The 19,548-nt window shown below is 42.8% G+C and overlaps 1 protein-coding gene across 4 annotated transcripts in view; it reads right to left on the bottom strand.

The window, feature by feature from the left end:
* marchf8 (membrane-associated ring finger (C3HC4) 8) overlaps window positions 1–19,548 on the bottom strand; it is a 50,832-nt gene that overhangs the window by 13,682 nt on the left and 17,602 nt on the right. For 3 of the 4 annotated variants that reach the window (XM_086121728.1, XM_086121729.1, XM_086121730.1), the window contains exon 3: window positions 2,641–2,691. In XM_086121728.1, coding sequence (XP_085977854.1) covers window positions 2,641–2,691 — 51 coding nt within the window. Of the gene's footprint in view, window positions 1–2,640; window positions 2,692–11,961; window positions 12,569–19,548 lie in introns of those variants that run through there. The other variant, XM_086121731.1, reaches the window with a different exon arrangement.

The raw sequence follows: 19,548 nt of genomic DNA, 5'->3' as shown, positions 1-19,548 counted from the left end.
AATGGGAACAATGAGGACAAAAATGACATTTTTATCAATTATTCATTTATCCGGATTGGCCCTTGTCAAATCTAACTCAATAGCTTTCAGGGCCATTTAACAATGATGATAATAATAATAATCATCATAAAAATAATAATCATAATAATACCATTAAGTCCTTTAAAGACTGTGGCCAGGATTTTATAAAATTATTATAATTAATGCAGCACCATTTGGTACAAAAGAACATTTTTGGCAAATTACAAAAAAAAAAAAAAGAAATCACCACATTAAAACACGAAAGCATGCGATTGACTAACTTTCCATATCGATACTTTCCAATACTTTCCATCATCGACAGCCTAAGACTTTTGCAGTGGAAAACCCGTACGGTGATATCTAAGACACTGTCGATGGCGCACGGGTTTGTAGAAAAGTAAGGATGCTTTCTTTGCAAATAAAACAAAGACAACATTAAAATGTGAATGCAGAAAATCGGTATGACAATTCATTTGTAATTCGACATCAAATAAAAGATGGCAACATGAGCAATTTTGCACACGCTCCAACGTCAGCAATGACAAAGAGCGCAATGTCAAAACTATAAGAAACATTTAGAACATCAGCAACATTATTTGCACTATTTTGTACTCAAAAGTAAGTAACTTGTACTTGATTAAAAAAAGAAAATCAGGGCATTTATCAAATAACATCCAGACGATAAAGCAAATAAGGGCCTTCGTTCCACAAGTGCTCTGGCCGAAGGAAACGCGACTCAACTTTACAATACGATGATGTGGTTGGTGAAACAAACAATTCCCTTGCTTTTCCCGGATTTCCGGATCGTCAGCAAAAACCGATGAGTCGAAAACCTATCCCGGGTATACACAAAACTCTGCAAACCAATTTCAATTCGGAGAGCCGCTGGCAGATGTTTGGCCGGAGCTCAATGCCAGCCCACTGAACGGCCGCTCGGCTGCTTTGACTTTATGACCACTGTAATACTTTAATTCCAGCCCTCCTTGCCCATCCCAAACAAGTACACACACACACACACACACACACACACATACACATACACACACACATACACACACGCGCACGCACGGCACCGTTCTGAGCCAGGCTACAGATAAGCGTTCTGACCTAGCAGAGTGCCTCACACTCCTACACACTGATAACATCTATACTAATTTACATGACCCTGCCCAGGGCGTTTCACATTCCCTTTCGCATTAAGCTAGCAGTCATTCGTTGGGTAACATTTAATTTAGCGGTTGTGTATTTAAGCATACGCATCTTGTAACTTTGCATTAAAGGCTGCTAAATTAATGGTAACATAAAATGGGAAAGGGCGTACCCAAGGGCTAATGTACAGCAAGATGCAGCAACACAGGTAGACAGACAATAAAAGGGTACTCTAAAAGCAGGGATGGGCAACAGCATGTGCACCCACACCGAGTGGCTCCTTGAGTAACCCCTCCCACCCCGAAAACCCCCCAAAAAGATTCAATTTATACTTCTCCTATACTGTAGTTTAAAGTTGTAATGGCGCTATTAATCACTAGAGGGCAGACATGGCTTCCACCAGGTCTTTTCCATCAGCAATACCATTATGAATAGGACGCAGCTTATCAATAAATCTGAACGCAAGGCTATTTTAAAGACGAACACACTAGCATCTCAAATATTTGAATGCCGGGTAACACGAAGCTCCGCTTTTCTGAGCAGACAACGGAACTGACTGGGCGGTTGCTATATCAAACAACTCAACAGAGTTTCAAGGTGACAAACGACAACATGAATGTAAGCCAATTCATTCATTAACACGTGAGTATACAAACAACTGAAGCTTTGTTTTTCACAAGAATCATTGACAGATGGTTGAATGGTAGTGTTTAACAAACAAAAAAAGCTACTATAATAACTGACAAACTGGTTGTCCGAAGAAAAACTTGAAGTCCTTTTGCCAAAGACAAAGCTTCCCGAAGTCATTTCAAGTCGTACTGGCCTGACGCCACATTGTACACGGCGCTATTAAAAGTAAACGCAGGCCGTTGAAAGCGTGATCACGTGGGCCGCGCTAATGGCGAGCACGTTTGCGCTCGCGTTTTAAAAGTCCGGAGCCGCTCGTGGCTGACACGTTGGCGGCAGAGCGCTAAGTGACCCTGACATGTCTCAGTGCAAGTAAAAGGTTGATCCTCTTAGGAGGCTCAGGAGGATTGCGAGGGAAGGGAAAGGAAGAGGAGAGAAAATAGACCGAGGTCATTGAAAGGGGGGGGGGGGTGTAAAGAGGTGTGTACGCTGAGGTGGAAAATGCAAGGTATAAAAATGATAAAAATACATTGTCTCCTTTTTTGGCATTGGGGAAATAAAATGGGTAGTCCGTGTACATACTTGGGCTCAGATGCTATTCCTTCACACCCAACGACTAAAAACTTTACCAGCTGCACTCATTTGAACCCTTGTTGCCAAACAAACAGCAGCACCAACTGATGAATTGAAAGCGCTAAGCGTTTTCCGGGAGTGACTTTCTCCTGGCCTCTACGGTGGCTAAAATGATCCTACGGTCGGGAGATAATGCGCAGCTTGTTTGCTCTGGCCACATCTCCAAAGCCGGTGAATGCGTTTTGTTTTCGGTATTTGTGTCGTGCTTACCTTTGATATATTGCTGGATCTGCTCGCCGAGTGACCCAGAGGCTTTTCATTCTGAAAAACAAAAACAAAGAAAAAAACTCCAGCTTGAATCAATTAAGCGCATTCTCAAAATACGGTGCTGTCGATGGTTGTCATTCAATCCTAATGGGCAATGGTCCCCAACCCTCGGGCCGCGGACCGATATTGGTCCGTGGGTCATTTGGTACCGGGCCGCACAGAAAGAATAAATAACTTTTTTTGGAATCAGTTTTATTTTGAAAAATTACCGGATTCTCTGTTACATCCGTCAACAGTATGTCACACTTGACGCAGGTCAAGGGGCGCGTCTCAGTCATGTGATAAGTTACCGCGAAAATGAAAACCAGGAGCTAGCAAAACGAGTAAAAAACTAATTTCTTTGGAAAGTTTCTTTGGGAAGGGGAAAAGGCCCAGCCAGGAGACAGAAGAGGAGCCTACAACTTCCAACAAAAAGAAGGCTGGCTACATTTAATAAACAATATCAGGAGTCCTACTTAAAATACGGATTTATCTCCCGCGCACCAAGCCCACTCTGCGTAATATGCGGCGACGGTGAGTCATATTTTTTATTTGTGGTGTATCTTATTTTGAAGGCACGGTACCATAGCGCCCAGATAGTGTTGCAGGCAGATAGGACGTTCCCCTTGTCATGATTTGTGTTTATTATTAGTTATGAAAATACCACAGTATTCATGCAGGTCATATCATATTATTTTACTGTATTCACCCGCCATACCTTAATGGCCGGTCCCTGAAAATATTGTCTGACATTAAACCGGTCCGTGCGGCAAAAAAGGTTGGGGACCGCTGCTAATGGGAATGTGAGAGAAAGAACATAAATGCGTTGGAAATTTTTGGCACCGGCGCTGTTATCAAGTGGTTAGCACGTCTGGCTCACAGTGGAAGAGGGCTAACCTAATCTTGGGTTTGCATGAAAATGGATGGAATAATTCACTGGAGTGTATAATAAAGTGTGTGGAAGGTGAAGCAGACCACTAATATATTTCCATAAAACTCTCAGCTGGCATCTTTATTTGGAAAATGAAGATGGATGGGCTGGCCTGGACTGAATAGTACACAGCGAGTCACTATCAGCAACCGCCAGTGGTCTGGAGGAACTACGTATAAATGAGTGTTTATTTTTCTGAAGATTTTTACTCCTCTGCAGATTACAACATACACCCAAAAAAGAGAGCTAGATTTGATTTTGTAGTTTTATTAAGAATGCTGCAAGTAATTTTGCCACTTCAAGGACACAGCGAGCGGACGAGAACCCGAGCAGATTTCAGCGCAGTCAAGTTGTGTTTTGGAGTCGGTAATGATCCTCATTTCCCCACTTACACTCGCTGATGAAGAACCGCCGCCGCGGGGTGCTATGCTGCATGTAGCCTTGGCGTTAAAGAGCCTCGCGTCGCTCCTTAATGACAAGTCAATTGCTGTTACATAATGTGCACTAAGTTCACACGGGTTTCGAAAAGGGCTTTGCTTACAAACAAATCTGGACCGGGGCAAATCGGCTCTGCGGATGCGTGGCGCAGCGCGTGCAAAGATTGCTCTTAGGTAGGCAATTGCAAATGAGGGAGGCGACAATTGAACGGGGTTCTTGTCTTTTAACTTTTACAAATGCAATCAGAAAAATATAACAGAAAATAACTCACTATGAACTATGAGGACGCCCACTATTTGATGAAACGTGGCAGTGAACCACGATTTATCACGGTGGACACATTGTACCAATGGTGTCAAATTTCTTTTCAGCATGTGCCACGTGGAACTTATGTAAAAATGAGTAAGGGTGTAAAGGTACGCCCAAAATCATGTTTCTGGATGGAAATTGGTTTTCAGCTCATGATTCAGTTCACATTCTGTTCGGTGAGCTAACAAAATACAAATTGCTTCATAAATTTCATGCAATGGTATTTAAAATGGACAGTGCCATTATTTTCTTGTTGCGGCAGATCATCATCAATGATTTGTCTTTTTTTTAAAAGTAAGCAATGGTAAACAATGTCCGGCTATTTTATTGATAGTATTTTTCCACTCCAACACACTTAACTTATTCAGCATAAAGGTATTGAAACACACTTATAAAACATACTTTTCAACGTATTCCTTCACTCCTTTCTCATTTTTTCGCACAGCTCTCCAAGTAAGAGGCGGAGCATGCCGGCTTCAAGGGGTTTATTTTTCACTCCCATTTGACGTTTACTCACACACACGCACACACACACAAATGGTATATTGAAACATCAAAATGATCAACTACACCATGTAATTTGTTTGAACAAAACCCTGCTAGCTTAATGCTAACACAGAAGTTGGACGCAATGATTAGCTAATGGGCTAACAGATGTTAACGTGTCCGTTACGATAATTAAAACCTTCAAACTTCTACTTCAACAAGCAGTCTGACAAGTGGCCTTTAGCTTTGTGCAATTTCTTTAAAAAATAATAAATGAAAGATGACAAAAGATGGAACGAGCGCCTCAAAAACATCCAGACTCCGCAATAGCCTAGAAATTGGTGGCAATCGAAAACGTTTGCCACACTGCCCACATTGATCGTCTCATCACTCGTGCACCATTTGGATTAATAAAGTCAGACACCAAAATATATATATTTTTTTGTGCAGGCAATTTTTTTGTGTTTGTCTTAATGTCATCCTTGTAGAACAAGACGCACCGGCCTGGTACGCCACTCCACATGATAGACACATGCAAACCTGCATGTGATGTTAATTTAAATCCCATTTTTAAAATACAAACATCACTGTGCACACAACGAGCCGAACAAAGCTGCAATGTTTAAACCAGTGACAAAGCCTAAAGCCATGTTTCTCTGAACGAGTCGAACGATGACAACGCAAGAAGTTGCCGGCTGTAGAATTGTGAGCCGTGTTTTTTTATTTATATTCCATTTAATTGGTCTGGAACATTCTGAGGTCAAGCCTCATAAGCCCGGCGGGATAGCGCTGACTGTCGAATGCAAAGTGAAGCGGACTACATCCCGAGTTCACCCATATGTCATTATTTTGATATGGCTTAATTAAATAAAATTGCCCATATATGAAAAATTCACCACTTAAACTTTATGATGACAATTCTCGGAAAGTCGGCGAAAAAAAAAATCACAGAAGATGGAAAATAAAGAACAGAACAAATTACTGATAGTTGTCCTTAATCCTGAGCGCTTGGACAAATACACAGTAAAGCCCAGGCGGAGACTTTCTGAGAAAGCTCCCACCTCCTGCCCAAAAAAAGTGATCTTCTGTAAACAACAGAAGGGATTAGACAAAAGAAGAGTGACACGGATCAATTTGGTGTCTTCTCACGCGGAATTAAAACAGAAAATGTGGTGAGAGACAGTGCAAAGCGTCCAAGTACATCTCCGTTGGGACAAATTCTCAACGTTCTTCCATTTGGAAAGAAAAATGAACAACAAAAAAAACTGCGATATATAGGTTTCAAAGAAGCCCGTTTGTCTGCTTCAAAGATCTCCTCAAATTGTTTGTCGCTTGGTGCGTCTTCCACTTAAAGCAGACAAAACTCGAGGACCTTTTCCACTAATCAAAAGGTTTGCTAATGAAAGGTAGCACATTTATTAGCATCTCAAAGCAACGGTTTGGCAAATAGTGAACAATATACACTGTATATATTTTTAAAAAAAGGAGGCCTCAAGCTACACCCAGTTGAAGTTTTCAGTCCAAACAAACATCAAACAAGAGAATTACATGTTGCATATGTAAACAACCCTCAGAAAAGTCCACTGAGCTTAATGCTAACAATGTAAAAGGCCACTGACACGGTAATAGTTAGCATAGAATGTTGCTGTTTTGGAAGTAACACGTTTGAACACAAATGGTTCACAGTAACTAATATAATTTACTGCATAATTAGTTATGAAGATTACATCAGTTTCTATCAATGTAGGTTGACATACAGGTAAATGTCATTGAGTGTTAATGTGCTAGTTATCAAAAAACTGACCACACTGTCAGTTCACGCTAACTGGGAATCCAACAAACGCTTAGCTTTTGGCTTTTGACACCGTTGTCAAGAGTGGACCTTCTGTGTCCGCTTCAAGTCAATCAAAAACCCACATCATTTGGCGATACATGCAAATAGGCTCAGCCGCAAACCTAATGAGGACAAGTACCATCGAAAATACTTGCTGATAATTGGACGACCGTTCATCTCAAAATGTCACTTGAAGAGGTGACGGTTCCCTCTACATTTAAGTGCAGGCACAGTCATTGTGATACGCAGAGATCTCGAAATAAGCTAACTGGTTCTTTTTTTTTTTAAGGATAACCAAGTTGCCGACAAGATCACACTCCACAAACATCATTGGACAATGCTACTGTTACACAAAATGGTGAACAGAGGAAGACATTGATGTGAAGGCCATATTGACTCGTTCCTCCCTCATTCAACGCCACGCTGAGTATTATCGAACATGTCAAGACAAAGAATCTTGTTGCACTTTCCTGTCCTCCCATTGTGAGTCTCTCTGGGATGAAAAGCAAAGCGACTTGAGTGCATGGCTGCAGGCCAGAAGAGCAGACGCACATGGGACATTTTGAACATGCGGGTCAGACATCAGACGTCCGAGCGCGGGCTAAACGTTTGGGCCATTCTAAGAAAGGCCGTTCTTAGGAAAGAGATGAAACTGGGACTGAGTGGGACCTCCCACCCGCCATTCCCCCCGCCCAAATCGGGTTTCCTGGCCTTAGGGTGGGTGGTGTTTAGACCAGATGATGCAGTTATTTTTTTTTTAACTGATGACTCTTTGTGTCTTCAACTAAAAAGAGCAGCGCCAAACCAGCTGACTCTTAGCACACGTTACCAAATACACACGAACCAAATGTGGCACTTCGCAAGTCACTAGATTTGAGTAGCGATGTTCAAAATGTTGTTTTCCGTCGGGAGGAAAATAAGGAGGCCCATCGTCTTTGCTTAAAGAAACTCCGGGTGTGATTGCCCAGCAAACAAAAGCACGTGAAAGATGCGAGGTGATGCGGTATTTCGTGTCGGGTCTCAAGCTAGCATAAGGACGATTTAGCATTGCAGGAGACAGAGGGGTTCGCTCCACACTGAAGTTTACGGTCAAAATTACATCAAACAAAATAGACCCCAACATTGTATACCGACTGTAAAACCAAAAATATTCAACCAAATCACAGAATTACATTTTAAAGATAGCTTAATGGCAACATACAATGTAAAACACCTGATAAAGGCTAACAGAAATTAGCATAGATGTTACAGAAACGATAGTCCACTCGTAGCAGCAACACTCTGCCCCCGTTCCGACAGGTAGCCTTTCTGCTCTTAAAGTTTGACTTTTGGTCGACCTTTTCAATTTTCTGCCTGGAACGACTGGAACACGCACCTGAATCATGGATATGATGGCTGCACCCGTTTTGAACCTTTTATTTACCATGTGCTATGAAGTCAAGTATTAGCTAACTATGAATTTAATCGCACTATTGAATTTGCTGTTTGTGCATTTCTATTCGCTTTTTTTTTTCCTGCCATCTACTACTAAGTCAGCATTACTCTCTTACCTTACCCGGGTAAATAAAATAAAAACGACTAGAGCATACAACAATACTCACAGGCATAGATTCCATCTGTTCTGTGACTTAAGACTTTTTAGGAGGTTTTTAAGGGCCATTTTTTATCTGAAACTGGTGACCTTATGTTATATTTCATTGATTTAAAAAAAAAAGTACAAAAACAGATCAATAACCAATTCATGCACCAATTATGATAACCTGTAACCTGAAAACATGACAGGCTGTACATTGTAGTAACCGCTGTCCCTGAAATGGTTAGAAGTCTTCATTTTGACAGAATCTAATATCAGGCTCTTGAAGTCGGAAACCCTGAATGGACGCCTCCTCCCATCTTGACTTGATTAACTCACCCTCCTAGCTAGCGTATATATGAAATATACTGTAATTACATCAGGACGTCAACAGCGTCCAGTCGTCTTTCCGAGCTTCGGGTCTAATGAGACTGTGACAGTATCTAATATGACAGCGGCAGCCTACGTCTCATTTAACAGTGAAGGGCCCGCCAATGACAAATAAAACGGGATGCTAACAAAAGACAGGAACAGAACTACTTCATTGGCTGGACTTGGTCGTCGCACCTTTACACACAATGTCGCTCGTTATTTATGACTTTTGCCAAAAAGTCGGCCACGGATAATCATTCATACTCAGTGTCTCTTAATTAGCTGTGTCATTAGTTGGTGCACCCTCGCTACCCTGGTGATACAATCGCTCATTTACACGCTAGCAAAGCGAGAGAGGGAGATGTAGAGTGAGAGAATAGATGCTTATATAATTAAGAACAGCGGGGAAGGAGTCGACTGTTGACCGTGTACAAGTGGTTTGAAGTCGTTAAATTCCATTTTAAAAAGGGAAATTCATATTCAAAACACCAAACGGGCGCTTAATAGCTCCTAGCACTTAGCGCTTGCTTAGAGTAGCATTTGCGCAAGTCCCTGTTGGGAACAATAAAAGGGCTGAGAACATCTGAAGCAAAACAAAATGTTCTGTCAAACGATTAAAGCAAAGTGATTCAGAAACTTTTTAGACAACGCGCCACCCAAAAAGTTACTTTGTGCTCTCCAAGTAGTATCGTAAAGACCAACATTAAAATACAGTCACGTTTTCATGTTAAGTACGCATTCACCAAATGCGAGACAGAGGCAGACCTCTCTTGCAAATGAGAATCTGTTCTCAATTGCCTGACCTGGGCAAATAAAAGGTTAAATAAAACAAAAAACTCCCCCCAAAATATTGGGAGTATTAATATAAGCCATTGTAACATGATGTACTGTACGGTTTGATCGTTAGCAATAATCTTAAATGCAGGAAAAGTAAAACGGTGTCATTAAATGATTCCCTTAAAATGAATTGCGCCGAAGTGAAATAGAACAATGTTTGTTCAAGATTAAATGCGAATTTATTGTACAATTTTAAAAGCGTAAATACACCTGAAATGTAAACAAACGTGTACTGTACTTAAAAAGCAACTGACTTAAAAAAAAACACACAAAATGAGTCATGCATGTCTTGACTGCGTCATATGTTTTAAATGTTGTAAATTTCACATGTTTGATTGATTAATCGATCACAATGCTCCGTCTTTCGCAGTCTTCCTCACTGCTCCCTTTCAACAGGTTTTAAGCCGTGCCATGACATGTGACCGACTTAATCTCCGTCTCCTCCTCAGCTGCGGATTTGACACAAAGCTGTGATTTGGTGCATCGGTCCATGATGCGCTACGCTAAGCCGGAGCCAAAATATAGTTTAAATCACATCGGCTGAGTTCATTTGGATGTGCATCTGATCAGATCTAGTGGGGGGTTTTCCCCCCACTGAATGAACAGCAACACAGCATGTAAAGCAGTTGCGATAACCGCTTATGGGACGCTCATTTTAAAAAATGAATGAAAATGTTGAATGCTATGTCCTCTTTGGAAATAGCAACCAAAAGTGAAGTAATTTCTGCAGATCTCTTCTTTAAGGAGGGAAGTAAAAACATTAAATGAGGAAAAGGAAATCCGTTTTTTGGCCACAGTAAACAAGACATTTATCTGACCACCTTCTGCAGCAAAGTGGAGACTGGAGCACATAATACGGCACCCTACATAGTATAAAGGCATAAAAATTAGGCCATCTAACGTTCGCATTTATTAGGCAGGATCCCCTGCTGAGCAAGTCGTTAACAGTTCAAAATAGTGGAAAACGCATCAGCCGGGACTAATAAAATACAACAGAGAAGAACAAAATTGACTTGCATTTAGCCGCCGTAAATATTTGCGAAAAGAGTAAAGGCTTGCTGTAGCAAAGTAGCAAGTTTTCTTTTTGTCATTTATTGCCGCGTATCACTTGGGAATCCCTGCCAATTGGGAGCGTGTGGAGTATAATAGTGCAAAGTTGAGAGCTAAGAAACGGCAATTCCTTTAGCTAACATTAGCATGAGACAATTTCAACAATGGAGAGGAACACGGGTCAAATGCGTTTGGCTGTTGAGTATTTGAGAGGAGAATGAGGGCCCGCTAGAACAAAGAGGAGACGGACAGAGGAAGGCACCGTTCTAGGAAAAGCTAACATTAAGAGCATGTTTTGGTTTTTCAAATCTGAACAAAAACAAAAACAACAAGCAATGAACCCGAACAAGTGCCTCCTGTATCTGGCTACGATAAGGTTTATAAGGTCATTCTATTCCCATTGTAGCAAAGTACAGACTGTGTAATATGTACAAAGTCTACAGCTACAGCACAGCAAGAAGGCAAGCTAATGTACGCTTTAGCAAACAACAAACAAAGCAAAACAAGGGTTTTCTATATTTGGCTACAGTAAGGACAGAGATTTTATTCCAGACTGCCCATTTGCTGCTTATGCTTCACGCTAACCGCGTTGACAAGCAGACTGTCACTCAGTGTGTCGATGTTAAGTGCATCTACTTGCACTGTGATTTGCATATGCCCAAATGTGGCAATGGTAATATGCATCTTCTCTGCCATAGTGTTGTGCCATAGTGTTGTTGGAGCAAAACCGGCATTTATACTTTGACATGTCTGGCTTTTTTGCAACCGGGGGGGTGGACATCAGGGAAAAATTCTACTCCATTGCTCAACTTTGTGGGCGTGTTTGCGCCGGCATATCATTAGCGCAATATCTTTTGTAAAAAGACGAAGCAAACTGCGGGTGCAAATAAAGTGCAATGAATGTGCTATCCGCGTACGCAATTCCTTTTTTGTGACTTCTGCCCTGACAGCCCATTGCACCAAAGTGGAGACTGCGGAACAGAAGACACAGCAAAGGGATATGCTAATGTTAGCATGTATAGTTTAAATTTGTCATTTCTACTGATTAGAAACCCAGCTGAGAATCGACCGGAAAGATAAGGAGCCTTTACCGCGATGTGGAAAAGGGACCCGAGGCGGCACCCTGACCACCCTTACTCACCGGTGCATCCCACCCTCGCATCACCCTGAACAAAGAGTGCGGGGGGGGGGGGGGGTTATAAAGGGGAAGAAAAAAAATGGGGTCACGCTACCACACTGAGGATGTGAAAGAGGCACAAACAAATAGGAAGAGAGAGCACAACAACAACAGAGCAGCTGGTGTTGATGGAAAAGAAAAAAGCAGAACGCCGACATTGCTGCAAAAGCACGCATTTGTGGCAGGGGCCGGAAATAAGAGCGCCTCAACGTAACGGCGCCCATTTTTTTGGACAATCATATGATGACACAAAAGAGCACAGACAGCAAGCCACATACCTGAATCTTAATTTTCCAACAGGAATTCATGACTGGATCCTGAGGTGCACCTTTCTCTCTCACTGATGCAGACAAAGGTTCCTTGGGGCTGGGGGGGGGGGGGTGTTGCTATTGGGAGGAGTGAGAGGGGGTTACATGACCCCCCCTATGTAAAATCCTCACGAGATGCAGAGAGAATGACAAGGAAAGCCTTGGTAAATACGGAAGTGGGGCTCTGGCGACAATGACAGCCGTCACCGTGGCGACTGCAGATATGGCGGCATCCCTCCACTGCAGCCCCCCCCAAAAAAAAAACAAGACAGCGAAAAAAGACAGACGACTGCCCTACATTTTCTGCAAACACAGAAGCTGAGCTGCTGCTGCTGCTGCTTGTCCAGGCTCACGCTCAGTTGTGTACACACACACACACATTCTGACACGGGCACACACTCAATCCGGCAGCGTAATCCCATTGGTCGAGCAGATTCTTCCTCCAGCTGATCTTGATGACATGGGGGAGGGGCACAGTGTTGTTGAATCATTCATGAGAAGGGAGGCGCTGTCCTTTAAATAGACTCCCTCTCTTCTGCACACCGAGTTTAACCTTAAATCACCCCCCCCCACACACACACACACGCACACCCACACATTCCATCCTTCCAGTTCACACTTGCAGCCATGTGCACCACCTGAACCTCTTAAAGCGGAAAAAAAAAGCCAGTAAATCTGGCTATGAGGTTCCGTCCACATCGACCAATCAGAGACAACGTCACTCACCAGGCTGCACCAATCAAGAGCAGGCTTGCATCACATAAAACTTTTCTCACCCTTGCTTTCAGCTGCATTCAAGGGCAAAGAAACTGTCTGTGTATCATTTCATTCATTCCTAAATGCCTAATCACGATAAAGTGGACTATAAATACATCACAAAGTCCTCGAAAAAGCTTGAGATCATTTTTTATTTTAATTTTGGGGGCTATAAAGTTCACGAGATTTTTATAGTGGGCGATGGAGTTCATTTAAACTTTCACTATATAAAAACCCCTATTAGAATGATTATGGCGTAGGTACACGAATGATTCCCAATGCAGTGACTGGATGAATGATGAGCGCCACGTTAAAATGTTTTTAAAAAAAACCCCACTGACGTTTAACTCGAGTCATGCAGTGCGTCACTGTTGCTCAGGTTCGTTTTTGCGTTGTTTTTGAAATTTGATAAATTCCAAAAGTATGTTTTTGTTTTTTTACAAGAAGTTCATTTCGAAAACGGCTTGCCATATGATGAGCTGTGCTTTAAAAAAAACATCTGGCAGTAACAATCACAACATGCTTGAGTCAACGTCAGTTCTGGTTCCCTCCAAAAAAAAAAAAAAGTTTTTAAAATAAAATAAACAATGTGTGACAGTATGAGACAGCGTGAGAGCAGTTAACACAAACATTTAACAAACGTGCTTCCCATTTCCCACCTGCGACGCCGTAACCTGAACGAGACACTAAGGAGGCAAAATAGCTAATTGGGCTCAATTCGGACCATTTTCACACAGGGGTGCGCTCACTTTTGTTGACAAGCGGTTTGAATGCCATCATTTTCTGAGTTGTCCCATGTAAAAGATAGCGGTTTACAACCCGGGTGAATACATTTCTTTCTTTCTACTACTTCATATAGAGGCAACAGTTCCATCAAACTTGCATTGTTTACCAACGCCCTATAAGCCTTTGACACACAGACGGCCTGCTTTAAAAAAAAAAAAAAAGCAAACAAGACCCCAAACAAGACACACAAGGACGCAGTGTGCTCTCCGCAAAGGAAAATATGAATGCAATGCCCCCCCCTACCCCCACTCCCTTTCAGAACGTACAGCAAATGGCTGATTGTCTGGCCGCAGACGTCAGTGGAAGAAGGGGATGCGGCGAGCGCTGTATCTACTCCAGGGTGACTCACTGTTATGGAACAAGAGCGGAACGCGCCGTACTTCAATGGAAAATAGGGCCGGCGGCCGTTGAGCTAATACACGAGGCAAGAGCGCATGTGTCTATGCTGTCGTATCTGCTGATAGGAAATGAGACGGAAGATGGCTTCAAATGTTATCTAACTCGTCAGAGTCGAATGTACAAAACGCGCCGGTGGGAAACACTTTAGCGGTAGTTCAGTCTGGAAGTTTTTTTTTTTTCTTCGAACCGGTAGACAGCGTGCAAATATTTTCTTGTGGGAGACCCATCATCCGTTATTTTCGGAAGAACGCGAACGGAAGAGGCCGCGAAGAATCCAACTTAGTAGCGCTTTAGTGCCATCTTACGGTATCTCGGTGCCAAGAACTATGTTGAAGTGAGGGGTGGCGCTTCCATTAGACAGGCCAAAGACTGGGCGAGGCATGACATGCTGTATATTATAACGTATTAAGAACTCGCTATAACACACAGTCATCACAATGTCAGCGCCAGTAACCGTGCAGGCCTCTTTCACTCTTCTTTGCAGGAATTAATTACAGAGTGGCTAAAAGTCTTGTTGCATTTTTGTGCGGTATCAGTATCCCAATCCGCCCCTCCCGCCAGCCGCGGCTCTCTAAATGAGACGGGCATTTTTTTTTCCAGGCTCATAAAACAGAACTGCATCCATACATTGTGAATGTGTCAAGACACAGTAAAAGACTTGGGGGGGAATTAATACAATAAAATAAAAAATTGGGGCTCGCATAATTAAACATTACAGTAGGCGGGCATGCATGCCCGATGAGCAGCGATTAAAACTTATCGGGATGCGGACAGCAGTTTTCAGAGCACTTTTTTTTTTTTTTTTAAATAATTCACCACCTTGCCGACCTCATTACCGCAGCATTAGTTTGACCTTGACTTCAGATGAAGAAATGCTTCTGGCGCCAGAAAATAGTTCTCCACAAGTACCACTTGGTTCCATGACACTGTTCCAACTTCGATAAGGTTGAATTTCAAAACTTATTAAGCTAAAATAAACACATGCAACAAGCCACTTCAAGTGGAAGTTTTCCGCCAAACTAAACATCAAACGAAGAGAATGACGCGTGTATTTAAAACCAACTGCTTTCAAGTCTGATCGCTTAATGCTAACACAAAGTGAAAGGCCACGGGCTAGCATCTGCGTTGGCGTAAACGCATTAGGCAACCAATACTAAAACACAAACTGTGCAGCAACACATGTAGACATGTATTCAACACTCATGCATGTCAAAACACTCGTACCTAAACGTACCACTGTATGGAAATGTCGGTTTGATTGTTCATTTTCTACAAATAATTTAGAAGGCAGAAGGTGAAATTGTGTATCCACCGGTTGCCTTTCTTCCAACAACATTATAGCTTTGTCTAATTTTCACCCCAAGCCAATTTATAATTACATTGAGACAAGATCATCATGTTTATTTCAGTATATTTTACGTATTTTTGCTTGGTGGTATGCAGTGAGACCGGAGAAAGGTCGGGCACCACAAATTGTATATAAAAAGACCACACTGTTCCTTTTAGTGACAGATGAAGGCATTAAGTGCCCTCCTCTGAAGCCGAATCAATAGGGAGGCCAAGTCGGCCTTTAGCGGATGGAATACATCAGGGCCCTGATGAGTGGAATAAGATGGCTATCATGTCTTGCTCAAATGATGGGGCCAGGAAAGAGGCTTCAGGGGCCGGCTTATCATTACTCCGAGCGCTCTTTTTTTTTTTAGTCTTTTGCAGAAAAAAAAAAAAAAAAAAAGACTTTTCCGACACGTGTATACGAGCAGAGAGGCTATAGCGAATGTACTGGACTTGATGAGCTCGACACCTTCCTCATCCAGGTGCCACCCAGCAAGAAGGACCTCACACCGCGTCAGCGTCCATCCAGTCTTCGCCTGCTGGGAAACAGGTGGCCCACCATAACTGACGACAGACGGGTGGGCTGTGTGTGCAAATCCATTGGATGTGCAGTGGGAGGGAGAAAAAAAAAAAACACGCTTCCTCTTGCACCCTCCTTCAAAAGGGCCGATCAGGATTCTCGGCGCGCGTGCAGGAAGCCGAGGCTCAGCGGGATTGGGAAGTGCAAGGTTACACAGCTTCTCGTCGTGCATTTCAACTTGTTTTTTTTTGGTCATCCAGATTCACCCGACGGGTCAAAGTGACCTCCGCTGAAACATCCTTTGAGACACCGTGCGGTTCAACGAACACCGAACTTCTTCACAGAATGACAGGCAAAAAACAAGTATCTTTTCATCGATTGAGGATGAAATCGTGTGACATGCGGGAAAAGTCAAATGAAGTCACAGTTGATTCACTCGCAAGTAGACTGTGACCTGACGAAGAACAATTAAGGCAGGGGTGCCAAACTCATTTTGGTCGTGGGCCACATTTTAGTTACAATTTCCCTGAGCCCTAGGCCCGATGAAACCGTATACCGTATTTTCCGGATTATACTTCGCTCCGGAGTATAGGTCGCACAAACCATAAAATGCATAATAAAGAAGAAAACATGCCATCTTGAAAGGCAATTTAAAATAAAATAGAAAACGACACGCTGAATAAGTGTACGATATGCTAACGTTACATGACGTATAAACGAAGAACTGAGAACGTGCCTGGTATGTTCAAGTAACATATTAAGAGTTATTCAGATAACTGTAGCATAAAGAACATGCTAACAAGTTCATCAAACCATCAATGCCACTCCAAAATCACTAAATCCAATGGAATCTTCATCCTCTGTGTCACTTTAAAACAACTCCACCAACTCCGGAGGTAGAAGATGCAGCGCTTCCTCTTCTACGTCGCTTACGTCAGACTCATCATGGTTTTATCAATACAGGTTTAGAGCGGCCTCTTGTGGTTTAATGTGAAAATAATGTGAAATGACACAATAATGTGTTCATAATTTCACCCAAAAAACGCTCCAGGGTATAAGTCGCACCACCCCCAGCCAAACTATGAAAAAAAAACTGCGATTTATAGCACGGAAAATACGGTACATGTTTGATCACCTCCACATATTGTGTGACGATTTAGCCGCAGATCATGCGCACAACGCAAGCAAAGTTGTGGGGATTGTCACAGATAAAACAACAACAAAAAAATTCTTGTGAGAGCTGAAAAAATTATTTTATGTGCACCAGGCCTCATGGTCATGCAGAAAACAAGTTAGCGGCAGATAAACAGCCAAGTAGGGCACTCAGTTTAGCCTCAATTGCTTCAAGGCACCATTAATCAGCACACACTTCCCCCAATTGACCAAATTCTTCGGGATCAATGAATCAATTGTTCTGCACACCCAGACGCGAGAGTCCATTTTTGTCCGAGCTTGGAACTGGCAGTGGCCGGGAATCAGGTGTTTAGCGTAAATGCCAAGAGACCCTCCTGGATGTTGCCATCTGGATGTTCCCGTTTGCCCAGACTTGGATTTGGATCCCGGTCCCCCTTGCGTCCAAAGTCAAGCGGTGCCAAATACCCGTCGCAAAATAGCAGTCTTGTGTTCAGTGAACTCTTTCAATCCACATGAGTTGTTGTTTCGCTATGACTTCGCCTACACTTTTGATGTTAAGATGTGAGATGCAAATCTGTTCCACCTGAGGCAAGTTAACCTTGACTGTACAAACCATCTGAGGGATGTGGAAAGAAATAACGTTCTCACGCTGGAGTCGGCCACCTTGAAGGTCCAACCGCAATTTCTGCTTCGTTTCGAGACAAATACCATCCACAGCATGTGCGTCAATTTGCATTTTTAGGCTCCGCATGTTCCAAATCTCATGACCGGAATTGACATTCACATTTTTTTGAATGCCTCGCAAATCTACAACACCTAAATAATAAAAAAAGAGAGAACTTGTGGAAGTACAATAGTTCTGATTTTAATTAGCGGCACGCACTGGTGATTACAAAAAGAGCAAAGAGCAGACTTTGAGCAAGGGGAAATTTTTCTTATTTGTATGAGTTTCAAGGGGATAAACGAATCCAGAGTTTGACATGCAGCAAACAAAGACTATTTTGACATCTCTTTGGAGCAATGTTTCAGTTTTCATTTTGTGGCTCAACGAGTCATTCCACTGCAATTGGCTCGTGACGAGTCCGCGGTATACTTCTGCCGTTGCCTTTTGTAAGGTTGGAAAATATCAGCAAGGTTGCCTTTTGATTAGGACACGCCATTCAGAGTGCTGTAAAATAAAATCTCTTATTTTGGAGATACACAGCATCTGACATGTTACACTTGAACATGACCTACCCCCCTCTGGAGGTAACAAGACTCCACTTTTTCAGCGCTTGACCTCAATTCAAAACGAGGCTCACCCACCCGCGCCGACATCTCGGCACTCTCAACTGAATGAAAATGTTTCCATTGCGGGTTTCTCCTGTTTGACCTCACGCAGTCGCGGTCAAGATGCCGGCTTCGGGTACTGATGCAGCTATATGCCGTTGCTCTGTATTCTTTCAAGAACTACGCAGAGCTAGATCTGTTCGATTTATCGCTTGGGTAAGGACATGGCCGACTGTGGCTGTTTACGGGTATTCTCATTTTCTATTTGTGTTTGACTCTTTGTATAGTTCAGAGAAGTATTTTAGAAGAGCACAGGACTGTTACGAGTAGAGAAGAGTGGTGAGGCGTCCTGTAGGTGCGGCGGTAGTTGAAGGCGGAGGTGGGGATGCATCAGGGATGAGCTCGAAGCCCCTTCTTCTTTGCAATAGTGATGGATAGGCTCATAGATGAGGCGAGAATGGATTCCCCATGGACCGTGACGGTCGCAAATGACTATGATCTGTAGTGAAAGCGGGTAGAGAGTGGAGGGACATTTGGAAAGTTCTACACTCGCTTGATAGAGCATCAAATAGCAGCTCGGGAGCAATTCCAGAGTTGAACGCATCTAAAGACATCCCCTGAAATGCATTTCAGGCCTCGGCTTGGCGCCATCGCCGAAGCAAAAAAGGAGCACTTCCGTGGGCCGAAGCACTAAATGAATGACAAGCAGTCGCTTAAATTGAAAAGACACACAGGAGGAGATACAACGCTGCAAAGTCCTTGATGGATGGTTGCCATAGCGATGATGACATTAGTTCACTGTTTCCACCCCCCCTCCTCGTTGGTTTCACACATAGCACCGCTAACATATTATGAGGGAGAGCGACCGCCATGAGAGAGATATGAAGAGGCGGCAAAAAATATGCAAGAAAAAAATAAATAAATAAAAAGATAATAATATATACCTATTTTGTAAAGCCAGATTGTCGTCCCTGCAGGCGGAGTGACCCGAGACGGTGGATAAAAGAGCGGCAATCAGCTCGCGTAGAGGCTGTCGCGGGTTCAAACAGATGCATCAGTCAACGTGATGGAGCGAGCGAGCGCACGGCTACGGCGCTTACAAATTGACTTCACCTTGGTCTCGCCTAGAAAAAAAAAAAAAAAAAAAAAGTTCTCGTTCTGATTTAAGTGCTGCTGTGGCTGCCCGACAACAACTGACTGAAGCAAGGCTAAGGCATACGATTTGGTATCCAGTGAACTTCCATTGATCACATTAATATGTTTCGGAGCCACCGAAATGGAGCTTCAACCTTATAAGTAGATTTTTTTAATGTATAGTTTTATCCTTCTTCACATGATTTAATCACACTTGAACTTATTAA

Source organism: Hippocampus guttulatus, chromosome 10 (genome assembly GCF_054856545.1).
Source record: "Hippocampus guttulatus isolate MCC_2025c chromosome 10, RoL_Hgut_1.0, whole genome shotgun sequence".
NCBI classification, from domain to species: domain Eukaryota; kingdom Metazoa; phylum Chordata; class Actinopteri; order Syngnathiformes; family Syngnathidae; genus Hippocampus; species Hippocampus guttulatus.
This window is presented reverse-complemented; position numbering and strand designations above follow the sequence as displayed.